Source organism: Trachinotus anak, unplaced genomic scaffold (genome assembly GCF_046630095.1).
Source record: "Trachinotus anak isolate AG129_WGS33_773 ecotype Australia unplaced genomic scaffold, CSIRO_AGI_Tana_v1 ptg000009l, whole genome shotgun sequence".
Taxonomy (NCBI): Eukaryota; Metazoa; Chordata; class Actinopteri; order Carangiformes; family Carangidae; genus Trachinotus; species Trachinotus anak.
In genome coordinates, this window is record NW_027273860.1 from 12,421,293 (window position 1) to 12,443,558 (window position 22,266).

The 22,266-nt window shown below is 39.9% G+C and overlaps 2 protein-coding genes across 3 annotated transcripts; both read right to left on the reverse strand.

Moving 5' to 3' along the window:
* Positions 1–47: 47 nt before the first annotated feature.
* pdk3a (pyruvate dehydrogenase kinase, isozyme 3a) lies at positions 48–9,345 on the reverse strand. Of its 2 annotated transcripts, none has more exons than XR_011691887.1 (12): positions 8,954–9,345; positions 6,740–6,881; positions 6,549–6,620; positions 5,466–5,650; positions 5,255–5,344; positions 4,789–4,866; positions 4,454–4,536; positions 4,219–4,320; positions 4,001–4,108; positions 3,762–3,875; positions 2,663–2,878; positions 48–688 (listed from the first exon to the last, which is right to left on the reverse strand). XR_011691887.1 is itself a non-coding variant. In XM_071485388.1 (12 exons), the coding sequence occupies exons 1-12, from the start codon at positions 9,054–9,056 to the stop codon at positions 654–656; spliced, it is 1,233 nt and encodes a 410-aa protein (XP_071341489.1). In that variant the 5' UTR covers positions 9,057–9,324; the 3' UTR covers positions 48–653. The 2 variants fall into 2 exon arrangements, 1 of the variants encoding a protein (XP_071341489.1); XM_071485388.1 differs by having other exon boundaries at positions 2,758–2,878; positions 8,954–9,324.
* Positions 9,346–10,683: 1,338 nt separating this feature from the next.
* Positions 10,684–20,190, reverse strand: slc51a (solute carrier family 51 member A). Its single transcript, XM_071485392.1, has 8 exons — positions 19,952–20,190; positions 15,761–15,912; positions 15,601–15,674; positions 15,199–15,357; positions 13,392–13,503; positions 12,480–12,626; positions 12,207–12,312; positions 10,684–12,058 (listed from the first exon to the last, which is right to left on the reverse strand). Exons 1-8 carry the CDS (start codon positions 20,025–20,027, stop codon positions 11,910–11,912), a joined length of 975 nt encoding a protein of 324 aa, XP_071341493.1. The 5' UTR covers positions 20,028–20,190; the 3' UTR covers positions 10,684–11,909.
* Between the last annotated feature and the right edge of the window lie 2,076 nt (positions 20,191–22,266).

Here is a 22,266-nt window from a genome sequence, read left to right on the forward strand (position 1 = left end):
TTGCTCATTTCTAGGATGACAAAATGTAAATATAGCCTCAGACAGAATACACACAACAGCAGTTTCCTTTATTTGTCAAGTTTGACAATAGGCATTATAAGTTGACTTCATGCTGAATCACACACATCATTAGACTGTTCTATCACCTTTTTGGTGTGTGTTGATTTTGAACTATTTGCATATCTTTGCATGACTGCCTCCACACTGAGGAGTTCATGCAGACAAATACGTTGTTTTAAGCTGGAGGTACAGTAAAACAGCCATCACTTCACACTGGCTGCATATACAGCGCACACATTATTCATAGTTATATATACAATATTTTCTAAAATATCATAGGTACAGAGACATTCTTTAACAGTAAAGGTTGACAACTACTGAAGGTGGAAGATCTTTGGGCCTCTAAATCATGGAATTGATCATTAGCTGTTAGATGTCAGAGGTGGTGAAACGAGGCCTTTTGATGAAGAGGACTGTTGTCTCTCGCCTATCACAAAACTGTTCCTGTACAGCAGGTTTGTCGCTGAGCATCACTCAGTGAGACTGGCAGGTCACAAAGGCATTGGCAGTGATGAAATCTTACAGTGTGGCTGAAAAGCGAGGAACCTACAGGATGAGGAAACTCTCCATACTGAAGCGTCTCTCAAAATTCTTCATCTAAACTCCTTCCTTTTCACATCAGATGGAGCTGAAGGAGATGAGAGAAGGAAGTCACTTCAGGTTATTGAAATTCCCCATCATCTGGTTTTAACAAATGGGTCTAGGTTTCATGCATGTTGGATTGTTGACGTTTGGTCTTTTTCAGTACCTCCAAAAATGATGTTGCTGTTCTCAAGTTCTAACCTGGGATGTGATCTGATCATAATATATCTACTATAAAAAAATATTGCCAGAGGTCTGAATTGATTGTATGACAGTTACTTGAAGGAAAATATATTAGAGTTAGTAAAGTGCACGAACAGAGTTCCTGAACATGATTCATGTGACAAAAATGGGATGGTTTGACGCAACATTTCAGTACCCAGAGATGCTTCAGTGGTTGGGAGCTTAGCTTGTCTAACCACATTTTCCCCTGCCGGCTTTCCCTAACACTCAAATTTCAGTGCTAGTTAACTTCTTAGTATATAAATAATGAAAAATGAAGAAGACTGTCAGAGAAAAATTGACAAAATATAATAAAAAGTATTCCTGTTCCAATATCAAACATTAAAAATAACAATTAACTGTGTCTTTGTTCCTGGATAAAATAAATTAAAACTTGCCATGAATTAATTCCTTCCGCATTTTAGCTGTATCTTCTAATTCTGTAATTTTCACTCGTGATTATAAAACAAAAGCACATTTTCAAAACACACAAGCTTTGTTTAAGCTCATTCAGAAAACCATAAGGATTAGTAATACTACCAGTGACACACAAGGCTGACTGCAAGAAGCATTGTGAGGATGACAATGTTGTATTTCCACCGTGGCAGGTCTGAAGTGTTTGCTGAATGAAGTGCAGAGAGGGGATGTAATCATATAGTCCCACTTTTATAGTCCTTGTGAGATGCATCAGATCCACTCCTCTCTGTGAGGATTCATACAATACATCATGCTGGTGTGGTTGAAGCTACTTGACAGACAAAACTGGCATGGTGGCATTTGATAAACATCCTATAGATGCAGCTTTGGTCCTTTAGTAGGTGTTAAATCAGGGTGCAGAGCTTGCAAGCACAAATGTCTGATGAGGGTCAGTATTGCTGGTTAACACTCAATAGCTGGGCAGTTGTTACACTTCTGAGAGTGAAGTAGTAAAAGATAAACAAAACCACCTTTATTTCTAACACTCTCCCTTTATAAATGAACTTAAAGCTCGAGTAAAGCCTTTGAGGCAGATTTAAAAAAAAAAAAAAAAAAATCATATATGTTTTATGTATCTACATGAAGGTTTTCTCTCAATGAAAAAATAAAAATCCTGACTTCTAGATCTTTAAAAATAAGTTATACTTCTACACTTCTGCAATGCTTCCTATAATGTTTCCGAAAGAGCTATCGCTGTCTCTCATCCGCTTAATTTCCCAGGCTTGAATAGACTGCAACCAAAATGAGTCTTTACTATGCCAATGACACACTGGCCTAATTGTGCGTTGATTCAAAAGTGTCTCTTAAAGAAAGGAAATCAAATCTCCTCCTTTTCCCATTTGCACTGAAACTCAAACCCCCGGGTTCTGCTTGTGTTTGAGAGGGAGAAACAGAATACAAGCTTTCACTGACAGTGATAAAGACACTCAATCAGCAGTGCATGGCTGATTCAGCCACAGGAAACAGTGGCCTAGTCAGAAAGCTGACTATGCAGGGGACAGGGGGAGAGATAACAGTGATGCAGTGAGTCCAGGTTGAAGCAATGGTCAGACTGAGGAGAAATGTTCACCTAAATAATCGATTATTCATAAATACTGTTAGTGGGGATCCATAATTTGGAAGAAGTTCATTTTAAACCCTGTCATGGGAGAGCCAGTGGTAATGCCATAACAATAAAAAGCTACACTGATGAAGGTCATTGCCATTGGGTACAGATTTAAGTCAAGGTCATTAATCTTTTCCAAAGATTTAACCACTGGGAATGTAAAAGCCAGTCTGATCCTAAACTAAGAATTTACCCAAGGGCAACATTTCATCGTACATGCTCTCGGCAGAGTGCAGGCATTTCAACTCCCAGCAGAGGGCTGGGCTAGCAGGCCGGGCAGAGTTATCTGTTGGCTTTGTATTTGGACTTGCTGGCATCGCGTGGCTCTTTGCTGGGGTTGCTCCAGTCGTCTGCCTCGGGGCTGGTCTTGTAATGCCGCCACGCTGACTTGTTGAAGACAGGCAGGCGCTCGAAGGACTCACTGGACAGGGCCTTTAAATGGAGGAACAAAGCACAAACAAAATGAGCTGATGACCGTTTACAGAGCTTATCTTTAAAGGAAGTGGGAAATACGCCTGTTTGCTTTCTGGCTGCTACAGCCAGGAGATGATTATTTTAGCTAAGGCACTAACAACACTGACGCTTACACTTTTGAAACAAAAGACGTGTCACATGTTCAGCAGTGAGAGTTAAGAGTTCCTGGTAGGTATGCTCTTTTTTCCCTTAAACAGAACCAAGCAAGCTGTTTTCCTGAATCCAGCCTTCATATTTGGCTAAGCTAACCGTCCGCAGGCGTCATACTTAAAGGAACAACATTTTGGGAAATAAGTTTATTTGCTTTCTGGCTGAGAGTGCGATGAGAAGAAAAATGGTGCTGGACTATTTCTTTGCTGGGAGCCTCTCAAAGGAAAAGGAAACCTGTAAGGCAAGTCCAGTGAAGGTAGCCAAGCCCTACCACTAGCAAGCTAATCTGCTAGCATATGAACTACCGCCTGTGCGCTGTTTACGCAGTGACATGGAGAACACAACTATATTGTTTTCAACATTTTCATTTAGAGAAACCTTATGGTGGATACGAAAAGTAGCCTACTGATGTCTGGCTGTTTACAGGTTAAACAAGTAAGATATAACACATTCGGTAGTGAGCTTTAGCCGTTTAGCTGTAGAGGTTTAGCTTTTTAACTTTTCCAATCTTTATGCTATGCTACACAAAGGAAGCTGCATACGTAACAGACAAATATAAAACTTTTGGCAAAAACTGAATAAACATATCACTAAAAATGTTACACTGCAAGTTTAAACCTTGAGTATCATGTCTTTAGGAGAGAGAAAAGTCATTACAACATGCACTTCTTGACTCTCTTGCTCACTTTACCTTCAGATAGATGACAGCATCCGTGCCAACACCCTCCATGGAGTAGAGTTTCAGATCCCCCTGGAAGTATCTGGCATAGAGCCTGGAGATTGGTAAACCATAGCCAAAACCAGCCTGGGTAGAGAAGGAAATAAATAATTTCCCAATGTCATACTATACATAACTATGGTATGAGCCAAAAAAGGTCTGAAAAGGTCACCCGGGTCAATATTGGTTTGATTTTATGTGAGTGTGTGTACCAGGGGGACAGCTCCTGGCTCCAGGCTTGGTGTAGGGGCAGTGGAATACATGTAGTTAAACAGACGGTCTATCTTCCTCAGAGGAACTCCTCCTCCTCTGTCACTGATCTGAAGGAAGAAAGTGGGAGAGAAGAGAAAAGACGGGCAAATATAACATTTAAACACCTTAACATTTCTTCACAAGGATGTTCTGCATGTGAATTTTGTGTCTGATTTACCTTTATGGAGAGGTCCTCTTTACCCAGAGTGACTTTCGCCTTTACTGGTGGCAATCCCTCTTTACTGTTCTCATGAAGCTCCACAGTGGCTCTCATTGAGTTCTGCAAACACCCACAGAGTTAATTAAGTCAGCCCAGCACCAGTCCTTATAGAATTATAGTCACATTACAGTTTAATTACATTTAAGGAGTGCTGAACTAGTTAGGATAACTGCACGGATGCTGCATTGCTCACCTTGAAGAGCTCAAACAGCATGTGGAACAGATGAGAGGGCACATACACCACCTGGATGGGCACGGACTTTTTAGAGGTTTTCACTGGAGGAACAGAATGCAAGAGGTGTGGAGAAGATCAAACACACACAAACAAAGCCAGTTCATTCGAGGTCAAAGAGACAGAAGACATTGAATTCATTATAGGACTAAATTTGGACTCCCAAGCTGCACCCACAATCTCTAAATAGACTGGGTAACAGAATACTGCGTTACAGCCGTGCGGCAGATTACAGGGAGAAACAGTTAAATACAGGGATGGATGGATTACTGCACAAAAGCAGAAAATGTTCTTACCGTTAAACTCTTCAATCTTGAGCTCAGGAGCAGCCAAGTAGTACTTCTCACACAGCATCTTGGCGGTGTCATAGGCATCTGATGGAAGAGGCAAAATAACACGAGTCACAGCAAGAACAAGCTAAAAAATTTTCATTCTTTACAATCAGATTCCTGTTAGAGGTTAGCAATGTAGGTGCTGCTCCTGACCGGGTCACTGAGAGTGCAGCTTTGGAGCCACGCTGCTGGAATTTCTTGAAAAAGTATCACTATGCAAACATGCCATTCAGCAAAGATGTGCATGGTTTTGTTTGATTTGGGATATAAACCACAGCCAATTCTGTTTCCCGTAAGGGCTTTGCAAATATTTGCAGCAAAAGTAAAAAAAAAAAAAAATTTACTCACAAATGAAAGTATGGATTTATATCAGCATGCAACAGCTCTGTAAGAAGTCATAAGGATATAAGGAGCTGCTTTTGTAACTCACCCCTGACGACTTCAGCCACACTGCAGTTAGGATCTATGCTGCCTATGTGTTTCGGATGAGCAGGGTTGGTGTCATTGCCAAACAGGAGAGCTGAACATAAACACATGGAGATAAGCGTCAACTGCAGAGACCGGCCATTAACAAATGCCAAACAACTACTAAGAAATACAGTATGTTTGTTCAATTAAATAAAGAGGTTTTGAGAACTCACTGTGCTGGTTGATGAGCATGCGGAAAGAGATGCGGTTGGTGTAAAAGCGGTCGAGGAAATACTGGATGTTGCTGCTGATGAAGGGGTCGAAGCCAAACCTCTCCTTGTACTCGATGACTCCCTGAGCCATAGTGGGAACCACATCGTTGTGACGGTTACGGATCTCAATCAACAGCTCCAGGAAACTACAAGTAGAAAATTAAACAGGAAAACTGAATTTGTTTACTTATTTACAAACCGATGAACGATTAGATAACATCGACAGTGAGATTATTCTTATTATTCACAAATAATGGTGCCAAATTCAAAAGCAAGAAAAGACAAATTCATCAAGGAGGTGATTCATCACATTCAGTTCAAAAAGTCCTGTGTCTCTTTGTCTGAACATATACAAAGCTGACTCATAATATACTTTTGGTTTTAATTTATTCATCTAATTATTTGTTGTTGTCTCTGCTGTTTTGTTTTTTTTCTCTCCCTCCATTTTGTTTTACCCATTCCTTCATATATTCATTATTGGTAATTTATTTATTGTTGTCTGCCTTATTATCTGGCTGATTTTGTCCCTGTCCTCGTGTGTGAGTTTTGACAAATAAAAACTAAGGAAAAATATTTCTTTCATATGTTAAATATATTCTGTACAGTTGTTTCAAGGAGATCTTGAAAAAGAAATGTCTGCATTGTCTCTTTAATTCCTTTTTTGGCTAATTTTTTTTTTCTTATTTAAAAAGCCCTTTATAATGCTCAGTCAGGATGAGTACTAACCTTAAGATCACTGTTCTTTCACTCTGGAGAAATGAACAGTTCTTGGAAATGTGTTCTCTTATTCACAGTCCTGCCCGTGTTTGTCAGCCATGTGTGGCTGTTTATCACAGGGCATTGTTATAGTATAAATACACAGCGTTACCTGTACCGTCAGCAGAGATCTGTGTGTACTAAGGGGATTAGCTGCAGAGGAGGAGGGACTCTGGACATAAAGACATAAATCCAGTATACAACAGCTGGGCGTTTCATAAAGCAACACTTACTTACTTATACTGTGCTTTTATTTATGAATCATTAAACAAGGCAATAGTCACTCACTCGTTGAGAGCGTGAGGATCCTCTGGCTTTCGATTCTCATAATCCAGCAGCTCCACAAAACTCTGCATGTACCTAATAAAGCGGACAGAGGTCAAAGCGCAACTTTTACACACCCTTCTTAACACAACAATCATTATAAACCTCATTGTCTTTCGGCGATATAAAGAGTATCACCGGAGGTAGTGTCCTACCATTTTTGGACCAGTCTGACAGAGGGCTGGCTGAGCAGGTTATCAGGTAACAGGTTGACTTCTCTCATGGTGTTGGCAAGCCGCACGGGCAGCTCCTTACGCAGGAACATGTAGGATGTTTTCTCACACGCGTTGTTCGTGCCTGAGGGAGAGATGAGTGATATTTGTTGAAGCTGCAAGATTTAAAAAGTGAATGGAATATCTGGAGCCTTTCACTCTGAACAAACTTTTCCTGCCAAGGAACACATTCAGGATTTAAAGGTTTTTCTTTTTTCTTTTCTTGCTAGTACTGGTACAAAATTCACAATTTCTTGTTGCCATGTGAAAACCAAGGTAACAAAAGGGAACTCTTTCAGTATGAAAACCACCAGACCTCTTAGGCTTGTAAAAACCTTTCAGAACTGATCACATTTTATTTTAACGTTACAAGCTTCTTTTTTCCAGTTTTCACCCAATGAGAATTGTTTATCAAATCAAAACAACCATTCATATGACAAGTTCCCTCCCCAGGCTGTAGAGAAAGTAAAGAGTACAAGCCACCAGCTCAAATCTGGCTGGAGGCTGTAGTGGGTTTCAATTTCCAACCTTTAATGTGATACCTTAAACTTCTGCTATCTGGCTAGAAATGTATTTACTGTCTGTCCACCAACATTAGCCTGAACTATACAAGGAAATCATAAATCTTGTTACCCAGCAGAGAAGGAGAGTCATGGAAAGGTCAGGGGGATTTATGTTTGTAGATGTAAACAGGAATAACTAAATTACTGTGGTATAATCTTTAATGTCTTTCTCCAAAATGACTATGTCTAAACCTACTTCGCATTTTTCACATCCTTTACTTGACCAAGATGTAATTTACACAGCGTGCACTATAATCCAGTCTCTTAAGTATGCATGTGAGTACTTACATGGATATAAACATATGAACCCTATTAACCCTCAGCAAAGAAACCCACTAATTTCAGGAATTAGTCTGTTGGGGAAAACGCTTTCAGATTCTTCCAGTTATTAAAAAGGGAACAAGAGGAAAGTCTCAAACTACACAAAGAAACATTCGCTTTGTTTACAGGAAACCTGTGGTGCAGATATGTGTGTCGCCTTGCAGTGACCTTAGAGTCCAACAGAGGGGGAAAAAATAAGATATGATGCCATTTTATTATCTCAGGGGTGAAACTTGATAATCTTGCAGAGTGAAGGGAAGTGTCCTATCATTCCAGCTCAAATGACAGGGTTCCCATGATTCAGCACTGTAAAGGGAGGCCTTGTAGATCGGGAAATGGGGTAGTACAACCACCAAAGAGTGACTCAGCCCTAGAATAACACACACACTCTGCCAACGCTGCTGATCCTTGGATGATGTCTCATTTGTTCCCCTTTGAAACACAGCAACAGGCCATCTCTTGCTCTACTGCTCTCCTGACACGAACAACTTATACTGGGGAATCACGAGCCGTTTCTTGAATACAAACAAATGCGGCAAGGCAGGCTTCCTGTGCTTCACATCCAAACCACAGCTGTGAGAACAAATTATGCAACTGAGATGACTGCGTTAATCAGAGATGGATTAAGAAAAGCCTTGAGCGCAGCTACAAACACACAATTAATAAGTGTCATCTTGCATCGCAGGTCTCCTGACAGAGTCCAGCACAGCTATGGAGTCAACATCTATAGAAAAAATGCTTCACATAAAAAAACAAGACCCTTCATGTAACTTTTATGTGTGTAATACTGAACTACAGTGATGCACACTCATAAAGACTTAAATAAAATAGAGCTTGTTGAGGAATAAAAAAAAAAAAAAAAAAAAAAACAGGGTAACAAGAGCTGTGTTCAGCCTCCACTGCAGACGTGCTGTTGCTCCAGTCTGAATGAAAATACCTGCATGTACCACACAAAGTGAACAGACCTGCTACAGACAGCTGCCATGCAAAGTCATCCTTATCTTGCATGGCACTGTTTGTGCCGTCCTGGGTGGGTTATTAAAAGTAAACACCAAACTGCAATGTCAGATCTGATCTTTAGAAAGTATAATGTTCCGCGACAGCTTGTGGAAGACTTATTCCACAAATAACACACCGCTTTGCATGAGACACATCAAATACACGGAAACAGTGAATGAAACAGTGAAACTCATGTCTGAATTAAGAGCAAAACAAGGCCACCGCTCCTCTTCCTTCTCATTTCTTCAGATGACAGCCCCGCACTGCTACTTACCAAAATCCAGAAACTGCTTTATGGAGAGCGGGGACGGAGAAAACCTGGAGTAATACTCGATTTTGGGGTTAGTGTTTTTCAGAAGAGACGTGAAGATCCTCATTTTGAAAGTTTAATGATGCCTGGCTCTAACGGTTAGAAATTCAGGAAAAACACGACCATTTCATCCCCGGCAATGTTGACAGAGACACAGACAGCCCCTCTCTCCCGTCGGCGTCCGCATGTGTGCCAGCCCGCACGCCTCCGGTGGACATGAAACGACGCGACAGATAAATGTCCATAAGGTTACATTACGGGATATTGACGATATGCTCCCTAGAGGGCTTCCTGGATCTATATTGTTGAGCTTTCAGATCAGCTCAACACCGTCTAGCTAGTCGGAATGGAAGGGCGACTTCCGGTTGTGTTTTTCAAAATAAAAACAATAAGCTGTCGCTACTGTGCAAGGTGTTTTGTTAAATAATTTGAGAGAAAATTTAGTACCACTCTCTAATGAGGCAGTCTTTATAAAGGATTTATTAAAAAAAATGTAATAAATAAATTTAAAAGAAATTAATAATTATTTGGTATGGTTAAATTGTAAGACATTACTTCAATAACGTTGTTTCTCTACCCAGTGTTTCTGTTGCATTGAGCATGTTGATGGTACAAACATTTCCTACATTTATGAATAAAGTTCCTTCTTTAACCGTATTTTTGTAATGTTTTTTAAGTTTCACTTACAAATGCCTGTGGCAGGGATGGATGACTGAACAAGCCTGCAGGCAGAGGCCATGCAAAATGTCACATAAAAAAGACACATACCAACCAATAAATCAATAAATAAATGACTATAAATAGATGCAAAGCAACAACAAAGAAATGCAAAGTGGTTACAAAAAAACAACAACAAAGGGAGACAAAAGAAGATGTAAAACATCTACAAGAACACACGCAATAGAGACTAACAGCAGCTACTTAAAGGGGCAAGACAACCTCAAAGAGACACAAAACAACTCCCGAGAGGTCAAAAACAACAAACCACAAAACGAAACGAATGATCTCTTTCAGTGTAGGTGTCTTGCTCCTGTGTAGAGTTTTTACGACCCTGCAAAACATTTTATTTTGAAAGCTACTCTCTCAGCTTCCGGCCTGTTTGAGTAAAGTTGACGTTATGGACAGCACGTACGTTCGAAAGTCTCGACTCAACCGCACTTGGCCTCGGCCTGTTGATGCACTGCGGTGATTGGTCGAAAACACGGAAATGAGAAAAAGCAACAACCCAATTGGGTGGAGGCGTGTCAATCAACATCATTTACATTAGCTTGTTTATCTGCGGCTGTTTATTCTAATCGATAGTGTTGCATTCAGACACGGTGAATGTCTGAATGCAACAGACATTGACATTTTCACATGTAAAAATTGAAAATACACATATTGTACATTAATGCGCTACAAAATTTCTCATTGGATTGCAATTCTTTGCACCACAAACGAATAACAGAGTGTCTTCTACAATTGAAGGTGTGCATTTTCAGATCGTATGTAGACTATTAGTGTGTCAGCTGTTATAGAAATAACAACAGGCGGATGGTGATAATTAAGCTTCAATCAGACAGTCTCACTGAAGCTGATAGGCGTCCACTAGATTTTTGTCTCTACTGCCACTTAGCGGCAGAAAGCTAGAAATATCCAGTCAGCCAGGGCAGCTGGGTGCAAAAACTAAAAATATTGTGACAAATAACACCACATAGAGTCATTCAGTATTTTAATTTTATCTGAGTAAAATGCTTACATTGTACAGGTGGTTCACAGACACAGAAATGCCCAGTGGTTGTAACACGGAAGGCAAAAATACAGTTCATTATTATGTATGTAATAATGCCTCACATAAATAAAGAGGATATAAATAAGTGGTAAAACTTGAATTTTTGGGTTCCCATAGGTTCACAGAAACGTTCCTGGAAAGGGTCTGTGTAATTCCATATTAATTAACCTTCAGTTAAAACTGTTGGTACATGTCACACTAATTAATTTCAATTTATTACCCTTGCTACTGGAGTCTTTCAGTCAGAGCACAGCATATATGCTGAACATGTTTAAATGTAAAATGTGCCCACCAGCAGGCATGCAACTCAACGTATATGAAAAATACATTTTTTGATAACAAATTAATAATGAATGAATATTTAGTTGGGTTTAAATGGAGAGGATCTTAAAAAATGTCTTGAAATCAAAAACCGCTTTTAAGATTAATTTAAATAATCCAACAATTATTGAACTGTCTGTTTTCACTATACTTAGTGTAGCTGTTTATTATGTGTAATTATTCTGCATATTTGCTTTAATTAGGTTAAATTTCAATATTTTATTTTCCTCGTTATTTGTTTAGAAAGTTTATCTGATTTAATTAAGGAGCACCATAGGCACCTTAGGTTTATATTGGTAGGCAGATATAGGACCAGCATTCACGTAGGAGGATCTGAGCTTTTGTAAGAGAGAGGCAGCAGGAGCCATGATTTCTTTGCCAAGTTGCTTGATATGATAATTAAACAATGTTAAGAAAATGCAAAAATCTATATTGCCAGAGGTCATGTTTTGCCTGTGTACAGTTCATTCAACAAATATCAACTGCCCTTTCCAAGACACCTTCTCAAAAATCATAAGGAAATTACAGATGTTTATGCAAGAGGCTTACATGGTAATACTTTACTTTGTACAAACACGCACAAACATGTATGATCAACTTCTCTGGTAAAAACAAATTGATATGACACCAAGAAGTGGTGTCCAGTCAGACACACAGTTTTGATCTGTGACCCTTAATGAACATCCACAAGATAGGTTTACATAATTCACATTTATATTTATTCATATTTACTTTTATGATCTCTTAATCAAATAAATGCAGGAAAGTAAAAATGGCACGCACGCGCACACACACACACACACACACACACACACACACACAGAGTCCTCATGCAGACTCAAGAATTGCAACCATCTTGGTGTTGTCATTGTCGTCGTGTTCTTCTTCAGGTAAGGGGTCGTACTGTCGTCGATACAGCAGCCGAGTCACCAGTGTGATGATGAACATCTCCAGGATCAACAGCTGCTGGCTAATCACTGTGGGGCAAAAAGTAAAGGAAGTAGAAATCGTAAAGACAGGAATTTCTTGATAAACCAATGAATGCACGGATGGATGAATCATGGTTGACCAAACAGATAAACACACGAATGAATGGATCGACTGCATGGATGGACATTGACTCACTGTATCCTCTGGCCGCAGAAGAGAAAGGTGGCACGCAGGCGATGGTTCCATTCAAAGCCAAGATGTTGATGATAGCTGTCTGCAGCTGACTCAGGATCAGCACCAGCTACGAAAACAAACACACACACTGATAACCCTGACAAACACAATCCTGGAAAATCCAAAAATTAGATTTGGGAGTTTACCTATAGCCAGCCTTATAAGACAGTTATTGTCTATCATGAGATGTGTTAATAGCTGTATGTGTACATATATGCTGCTGCTGTGCCTCACCTGGTACATGGCATACTTGGGGATGATCTTGAGTGTGCGTAAGGTAGTCCTCAGGTGCATGAACATGATTGCTACGGGCCACAGGGCTATGATTGTCAAGATGCCCACAAAAGGGTTGATCCATATAGCAGCTCCAGTAATGTTCAACTGTAGTTACACACACACACACACACACACACACAAAGAGAGTCAATACAGAAAACAGAGTATGAGAGAGAGCTTGTACAGAACTAGAAGGACAAAGACCCCGGTGAAAAAAAAATATTAAAAACATGCCACAATTTTATTTTTATTTTTCATCCACTAATTTATTTATTCATTCATACATATATTCATGCATTTTTTTGCAGTTTTGGTTGTTGCTGAAAAACTACAGTCAAGCAGCGGAGAATGGTTAACCAGTTGAGTCAATTTTTTATCTATATAGTTATCTTAAAACTAAAACAAATAACATCCAGCAGACACCGGAGGACAAAGCTTTTATTTCTGTGAGATTAGGTGGCGTTTTTCTCACGGTGTATGGGTCTGACATGTTGTTTTCAGTAAGTGATTTTCATCTTATTTTGTGGATATATAAGTGACTGCATAAAGCACGGTAATTGTGAGTGAGCAGAAGGGAGTGGTGATACACCCTGCATTATCTCATTTATTAAATCATCACGAGTCACGCATTAGTTATACGTTGCTAATAATGATGTAATGATGACACATTAACATCATTGCATTTGCACATACTACATTCTGTATTGAAGCAAATTCATGACTGTAAAGTTCATACAGTCAATTGTCTAGAATAAGTGAACAGTGGGAGTCTGGGCTGTAATGACAAACTAGTATATTTTATGACTCATCAGTTGATAGTAAGGATACTATAGCACAAGGGGATGCCATTCAGAATCGTTACCAACTCACGTCAGACAGGTCAAAGGTCCCATTAGTCCAGAGAACAATGGAAAGGATGGTGAAGACAATTTTCAGGAGAGCAAACTGGAAGGAGCCAAGTTTGAGCAGGAAGAGAGAGCGCCTGGAGTTGAAACAGAGGAAACCTTTTTATGGTAGCCACTGATGACAGAACATGGCTTTAGTCTCTTAACACTTTTTAAAAAACTATCAAAAGTTCATTGTAATTGGAATTCACCATTGCCACAAACTTACTGCAGGATGTTTGAACAATTCAGAAAAGCCTTGGACAGGTCTTTATTGTCTTCTCGCATGTCTATATTTGAATTGATTCACATGGAAAACAACACTAATGATTGCTCCTCTGAGGTTCGTTGCACCTTTCTGAAAGTGAGCTGTTGATGGGAAACTGGGCGCTGAATCAAAGGGAAAGGGCTGAACTTGTCCTAACTCGCATATCACCAACATCAATGTTGTGTGCATGCACGCAAATGGATTTTCAGCAACTTTTCACACAATGAATGCATGGTAAGCGATGCAGAGCACTGAAAATAAGCACACCTGTTTGTCATTACCAAGCATGCAATGTCACTTGCATCCAGCCTAAACAGACTGTGCCTGCCTCTAATAGATCAACATCAGAACATGTGGGCAGACTTTATTTAAATTGGGCGGACGGATCAGTCAGCTGTAACTGCATCAGTCTTTAAGGACCATAATGAGACTGCTGTCCTAAGTTTCCCTGCCATGATAGCGCGTCCAACTTGTACTCACAGAAGCTAGTCTAGACTAATGCTGTGTGGACAGAGGACCTGTGAGTTTACACAATCATCAAACAGACCAAAAATTACATAAGAGACCTGTGCACCAGCCTGCACCCTCAAACATGTGGTCAGAAGCTGCACAGGGTCTGTGCTTCTTTAGCATTGCAGGGTTTAGGGATTGCTCAATATTAAAGCAGCACTGTGTCAAACAGGTAAAACCTGCAACCTGCAAACCAGCACATCTAAAGCTCACTAAATAATATGTTTATTTAATCTGTTTATTTAATCTTAGATACAAAATCCAAACAAAGGTTTTGCGGGGGGTTATGTGTCAGACTATTTCTTAGCTAGGGGTGGTAGCTTCAAATGCCCCCGGGCCAATAACTTCATTAAACAAACAAAGATATAAAATCTTCATTAGTGAACTTTAGAGACGCTGGTAGGTGGATTTTGTGCCCTTTGGACAGAACCAGTCTGCCTATTTCCCTCTGGTTTCAGTCTTTGTGCTAAGCTAACCTAAGCAAAGCTACTGCCTTATATTAAATGGACAGATATGAGAGTGGTATTGATCTTCTCATCCAACTCTCCTCATAAAAAGTGAATAGGTGCATTTGCAAAAATGTACTTATTCACTTGAATGAATGTCAGTTCTCCAACTTGCTGAGCATAGATCAGGTGTGCGAATCACTGCAGTCTCTTCTTTCATGGTGCATGATTTTTGATTCAATTGACATCAAAACAGAAAAGCTGAAATTAGAGGTCAATTATGTACAGTAGCAAAAACAAATTTCTCTATCAAAATTTACAAAACTGACTTTATAGTTGATACCTAACCCCCTTTTTTCCTAGTTTATATTGACTTGAGCCCCTCCCCCTGAAGACAATGATTTCCCTCCAATCTGATAAGAAATGCACTGCTGTCATCAAACTAAAAAAAGGCTTTTGCTCAGTGTTCCTCAGAGGATGTTCACACCCAGGGTGTTGTAGACTTAATTTTATCTCTCACTACAAGGAAAAGCTATTGCTCACCATAACCACAGCGTGTATATGTTTACCGTGTGATGGCGACGTGTGGCAGGCAGAGGCAGCAGCAGCAGCACGGCCCTGTGCTGATCTTCAGTTTATGTCTCCCTGCTCGCCTGAGGAAAGCCTCATCACCACCCACCTCCTCGAGCATCATGACCAGGAACTTGAACACCACAATAGCAAAGTAGCTGTATAGAGGTAAGAGGAGGAGGGGCGGGAAAATAGAAGCAAGAAGAGAAGAAATAAACACATGGAGACAGAAGATTGACAGAAAAGGAAAAAAAACTGTTTTCCATAAAACTCTGGGTAGGATATGAAATACAAGTTTCCCGTGTGTGATCTTTCACTGCGGGGCTCTGCGAGTGAAGAAACACACAGCACAGTGAGAGATGGAAGGTGAGTCAAAGAGAAGCAAAGAAAAGGGGACCCACCAGGCAGAGGTCATATCAGTAAACATGGTGGCTCTGGGGATCCACATCCCCAGACACGACATGGTGGCAATGACCTGGGGAAGAGTAAAGAAGTAGATAAACACCACGCGGACATACAATATATTTGACCAACACCTGTGCATTTTGCCCTGGATCTTACCGGTGCTGCCCCATTCACCCACATGATTATACTCTTCTTATTGGATGGCACTTTCCTGTAGATGTAGATACATTCCTCTATGAAGACAAGCATAGACACTGCCGCCATGAAGGTAAGGATAGAGTACAGGATAATGCCAAAGATATCCAAGTCTGGAGGGAGAGAAGAGAGATTACAACGAATTAATTGTCTCCAAATTTCAGTTGGGAAACCAAGAGTCATTCTTCAGACAGTGAAACCTGATATGATATTTGTTTATGCTTTTATGAAAGTAATGGGTGTTTAGGCTGTTGGAGCCTGCATCAAGGCCTTAAAATGTTTATTCTGGCAGGCTGGATAAATTACTGTTGTAAAATAGAATAACAAGCAGCCTTAGGAGACAGGCTGTAACATATCCTAGCTAGAATTACTACCTGACAGTTGTTGCAAGTCAAGTTGCAGGAATCATGGACACAATACCCCCTTCTGTTCCTGAGTTACAGCACTGAATAATGGCCAGAAAAGTGTTTTTGCAGAACATTATGATGTCACAGTGAAGTTGATACTGCTATATATAAAATGTCATCACTTCATAATTTTATCCTATTAAACCATTTGTATTACTCTCTGTCATAGTTGGTGTATGAATTCTTGAGTTATGGCCTTAAATGCGATGTTTGAGGTCACAGTGGCCTCGACCTTTGACTTCTGACCACCAAATTCTTATCAGTTCCTCCTTGAGTCCAATTAGATGTTTGTGCCAGATGTAATGAAATTCCCTCAGGGTGTTCCTCAGATATTATGTTCACGAGAATGGAACAGACAGGAGGACAACTTTAAAACATAACGCCTCTGTCCACGACTGTTGCGAGTGCAGAGGAATAAAAAATATATATATCTAGCATCACAAGGAAAACTGCACCTGTAAGCAGGTGTAACAGGAGAATGTGGTAACATTGGAAAACAGCGTGCTATAAGGCAGGTTTAAGAAGACTTTATAGGAAATACTTACTATAAGAATGTAAATTTGAAATGGGATTTAGGGCCCAAAGGTAAAACTCCAGAAACTGAAGCTTGATATGACTTTTAATTATGTTATCATGAGCGTTTTTAGAGCTTTTATCAAGCCCTTGAAAAGTTCGGCGGGTTGAATTAGTGGCCTTAACACACAGTATGTAATTCCTGCTGCTAAGACTCTTTCAATCAAAACACTAACAGAAGGTGGTGTTCAGTGATGTCGGGAAGCAGAAGTGGGATCATGGGAGTTGTTGTCTTCACCACCATTACCATCACTGCAGTTAGCATCTCCTGGTTAGGAGTCCTTCAGTGTTTCCTCCTATCCAAAGCAAACCAACCAGGTGCTTATAACCAGTAAAAACACTGAATAAAGCAGCTCCATGTTAAAAATCAGTGTTTCACTGACGCTGTTCAGTGGACACAGGATGTCAGGGAGCGGCTGGGAGCCGAGCTGTTTAGCTTGTTTCTCTAACTTAAGATCCCGGCGTCCGTTTGACTTAAATTCTTCATCTGGTTGAAACAGATAGTCGAAAATGACAGAGATCTAAAAAGTGTATCATACAAATGTGGCTTAAAAGTCAATTTTGACCACTTCTGGCAGACAACCACAACACTCACACATGCGCAAATGGGATGTGACGCCAGTGACAGGCCACCAAGTGAAAGAGACTATCACCTTGATTTAAATCATGGAATTTGCTAGGTTTAAAAAATGCTGGAAACATTTGGGATAATGTAAGGAAACAACTCAACAAAATATATAACAAAGGCCTCGTTTTTAGACATTTTAATGTGGAAAAGTTACATACTACAGCCCACCTTTAAAGTATAACCTAAAAAAAGGAACATCGTACTGGGAAAGGCCAATATAAGGTGGAGAGGACATCTATAGCTTCTTCAAAATATGTTTGACAAAAGAGTAATTTGAATTTATAAATCATAACTTTTTTTTTTATTAGAAAAGATTCTTTTGGCCAATAGACTTCACTAAAAGTAGGAGTAGTGTAGTTTGAGGGCTCACATGATACTGATGTGATGCAATCACACTGGCTCAGACCTGGGTGTAGGTTGTGTTGACCCCTTTAGTTTCTGAGTTAAACAGAGTCAATAAGGATTTGAAGCATATTTTGAAGCAATGTTCAGTGTGAAAGTGAAAACAGAACACAGGAAATCAAATGCAGACTGTTACTAAGATATTGCTTTTGCATACTGGCAAAACAAAACAAGTCCTTTAATTTCAGCATTAGTTAGAAAGTGGAGGCTGTTCCTCGTGTCATGTGATATTCAAGAGCTTTGCATCATCAAAATTCAAGTGTCTTTCCAAGTCAGCCTTGAAAACAAATTGAACTATCAATTAATGATGGAAAAAGCAATTGATAGCAGTATTTCGCAAAACTTTTAAAAAGTCTGATGACTCTGAAAGAGGCTATAAATTGTGATTGCACGTGGGTGGAATTACGCACAGTGTAAGAAAATAGCAGAGAGTGTGTAACTTCCAAGAATAATGCTAATAGAAGTAAGCACCAGCTGACACATATGGTCACAATTGGATGGCTCAGAGGCCTCAGATGAAGGCTCATGCTGCAGTTACGTTCAAAATGAAAGGAAAAGTTGTGCTAATGGTTTCAGCATGTTGCCTGTAATTGTGTTAGCAGAGTATTATGGTAATCCACGTCATTTCTTCTCTGGTATCTGAAATCATTAGTCGTAATCAGTACACAAAATCACACAAAACAAACAATCAGTGCCACACACAAATAAACATCCTTAGTCCGATTATGCAGTCTTTTTGCATTTGTGTTTAGCTTTTATTTTTGTTGGTCAAAATCCTGAATGGATTCCAATGGATAACTGACACAGTTAACTTTTCTAAAAATGTATTCTTTTCTTATTTATTCTAAAAATAATAGTTTCACAGTTATCTTTTGCTTTCAAGGTATTTCTTTCATGTATTCTGTTTGTTTTATTCGTAATCATCTGATGTCTCATGCGGCCACATGTGCAAAACATATTGAGATTTATGCTGGAGAGTGAAAACCGAGGACTCAAACGTCACTTTTTCTTACTGAGAAACTGGTCCAGATTGTACTTGTGAGACTTTAAGTCAAACAGTCAAACCAATCTGCATATAGACTGGACAAATCTATTGATTATGATTATTGATTATTACACTTCAGTGTATATCAATCATACAAAAATGGAGAAAATCTGTGTTAAACTTAATTGTTTTAATTCAAAAATCAAGATACCTTGTGGATTACACATAATCAGTGATGTAGCGGTATAAAAAGTGGGTAATTTTTAACCTTTATTTAAGCTTAATCATAAAGTAGAGAAATTTTTTAAAGTTTAAACAACACATTTAAAAAAAAGACTGAAAAAAATTTAAATATAATAAAAAAACAAAAAAACAAAAAAATTAGGAATGCACAGAAGCCAAATGGTAAAGTGCAGAAAATAAAATCCTTAAGTGCAAAAAAAGAAAGAAAAAATGCATCTTTATAAAAGTGTCTAAATGTTATTAAGAAACACATAGTGGCAACAGACAATCTTAGGAATCACCAATATCAAGGATTATCTCGATAAAAGACAATAAAAGTATTGCTTAGCTCTCTTTAAGTGGATTTTCTCTCCATTTCCTGCAAATGTGAGAATGCAAAACCTCTGAGGAGTGTCATGAGAAGCGACAAGCAAAGTGAAATGGATAATCCAACATTAGTCAGTGCCTTAACTGCGAATTTACACCACCACCCAAGTGAAATGGATTATTGGATTAGGATCATCGTCATAATTAGTTGGAAGCATCTGAGACCTGAGCTCTGCCTGAACAAGTGACTTCAATTTGACTGTTTGTATAGATACTTGCCTAATTTTTACTACATTAAAAGTGGGGTCGGTGGACCAAGCAGAGCTGCTGAGGGGGGCCCAGGGGGCTTCTTTTCTTTATTTAGTGGAGGGTTTGACTGGCTGCTTCAGGAAAATGCGAAGGAACCTCTTTCTATTATCACTCAATCACAGCCCAGGAAGAATCAAGAAGATCAGTGAAAATCACCGAACTACAAATGAGACTGGATTCTCTGATGCATCATGGCCAGTCACTCTACCAAGACCCTCATCAGGTGGTGGTCCTGGGACAGAGCCTGAGATAAAAGCTGGAGATGTTGGGAGTCCCGGGTGATGCGCGGTCCTACTCACTGAGGATGATGTCGATGGCGAGAGGAGGTTTTTCCCTGCAGCTCGGGTCAATAGTTCGGTTGGATCCATTATTCATGCTGGCTTCTGTCGTCGGTGTTTCGCAAATGCAGCCTCCGGTGATCCCTGAGCCTCGCTTACATCCACAGACGCTCGGTGCGTGTATGCCTGTCCTGTCCGGAAACCCAAAGAGCGTCCTCGAACTTTCCACGGAGGCATATGCGCCTCCCGGGGACCCCAAAACACTTGCTGCAACCACTGGACCCGCCTCCTTCCTGCTGTCATAGGACAGTGAGTCGTCGCCGGATCACCACGTTGAGTAATTGACGTAAAAAAAACAAAAAAAACACGGTTGATGGTTTGAGGTTGTCACTTGCCTATCCTCTCAACAATTTCATAAAGCATAAAAATGATGGAAATATATCCGTGCAATAAATTAGCAAACACGTCCACCAGCCTTTGCCTTGTTTGCTTTGTTGTTGGAAAGTTTGTTGCACCCCACTTTGATGTTTGTCCTGGCAATCTGTGGTGTGTCTTGGGTGTGTGGTGGTTCATGGTGATCACTGAGGCATCTTAAACATACTCAGTGTTCTCCTCGTTTTTCAAAACATATATTTGAGTTAGTTGTGAAATCCCTTCTAAGGCAAATACAGTATTTCTCCTGGGCTCAAGAGGATATATTACAAACTGGTTTGATTCTGAGGGGGCTCCCTCATGTGCTTTGCTTCACTGTGAGGTATTATTGTGATCGCAGTAGAAATGTGGATTCATGTGGGAAATTTAACAGTAATAATATTTAACAGAGTTCAGGATGGAGGAAGGGCAGTTGAACAGCATTAGGTGTGTGTGTGTGTGTGTGTGTGTGTGTGGGAGGGGGCATTTCTTAGGAGTGGCGCCTGTGGACAACACAGGCCCTCACATCACATGCCCCCCTGTTCTCATAGCAACATGTGCAGGGGTATCGTCATGTGAGGCATTTGCTGCGAATCTTTTTGCGCCCTTGGCTCCATTTGAATAATTCTCCACAGCACTGACAGTCCCCGACTTGTGATCCAGGACATCACTGAATCACAGGCAGGGTTGTACTGACCAGCAGTGATGCCGAAATGCAGTTCAACAGATACATTTCCACCAACAAAAATCTCATCTCATCCGATTCCTGCTGCATCCTCATTTTTATTCTTTACATCTCCTGTGAGAGACTGCTCAAACTTTCTTTGACTTTTGTGAATCTTATTTTGCTTCTCAACATCGTCCTTACCTATGTTTACCTCATATCCAGATTTTATCTGCCTGTACGTTCAGGCAAGCCTTGGCTTCCAGAGGTTAACATTGCATAAAGGCATTTGATTTTCCTTGGCTCTGAGATTAAATCTTTTATCCTTGAGCTACATGTGCAGACACAGTTAAGGAATGATTAATGGGGATAGCTAAGGGGAATAAAAAAAACAGGGATACATGCTCACATCAAGTTATATTAACCAAATACGCAACCTAATACACAATCAGTATTTACATGTTTGTAAAGCTGTGCTCTATTCTATATCGTATACTGTGTTCAACAGTGTTACAAAATGCATAGTATGATCCATATCCGTCTGACCTCATATGACCATTGAATCATTTGAATCAAGTCTGAGCAACTGTTCTGTTGATATTGTCTGCGTCAAGGCACTCCTTAGCTTACAACTGTGTTCCAGGTGCTGCAGACTCATCAGAAATAATTTGTCTGGACTGGCCTGAGTTCATAAAATTGATAGAAGAGTTCCAAGAATCCACCGTACAATCTTCAGCCACAACACACAGCTGCTTTAAGAAGATGTTTATTCTTATACCCACATCTTGTACATTTGAAGGAGTCTTTTGTTAAAAAGAACCAAACTGTGAAGATGATGTGAGGAAAATTTCTTTAGACAGTGATTAAGATAACAACTCAGCTTACTATGACAGCATCCATGTTGACTGGGACATGAGTGTTCTGTAATCTGAGTATTTATTCCCCACCTGTACGCCAGAGATTCAGATTAAAGTTTATTTGGATGCTGCTACAAAGTCAACCGACCATCTCCGAAAGTTTTATCCTGATCACATCACCCCCTGAAATTGTGATGCTCTTATCTCCAGCCAAGGTAAACTATTGGCTATGTTGTCGATACTGATGTCACTACCAAAAAGAGTCCATTTGTAATTTTGGTGGTGGGGGCGGGGGGGAGGGGGTTGCCTTTCATGGATGAACCATCCAAAGGTCTTCCTTGAAACCGTGGCTGCTTTAGCCTTGGGTAGGTAAGGCTTGTTTGGTTATTAACAAGTCACTGTTT

Excerpts from the sequence above, each read along its gene's own strand:
- pdk3a (XM_071485388.1), bottom strand. The coding sequence starts at position 9,056 with ATGAGGATCTTCACGTCTCTTCTGAAAAACACTAACCCCAAAATCGAG. Across the intron at positions 4,321-4,453 it reads TGCTGTTTGAGCTCTTCAAG|AACTCAATGAGAGCCACTGT; the intron begins GTGAGCAATGCA and ends GGGTGTTTGCAG. Across the intron at positions 3,876-4,000 it reads AGCCAGGAGCTGTCCCCCTG|GCTGGTTTTGGCTATGGTTT; the intron begins GTACACACACTC and ends TTCTCTACCCAG.
- slc51a (XM_071485392.1), bottom strand. The coding sequence starts at position 20,027 with ATGAATAATGGATCCAACCGAACTATTGACCCGAGCTGCAGGGAAAAA. Across the intron at positions 15,358-15,600 it reads ACTGATATGACCTCTGCCTG|CTACTTTGCTATTGTGGTGT; the intron begins GTGGGTCCCCTT and ends ACCTCTATACAG. Across the intron at positions 12,059-12,206 it reads TTCTGCGGCCAGAGGATACA|TGATTAGCCAGCAGCTGTTG; the intron begins GTGAGTCAATGT and ends TTTGCCCCACAG.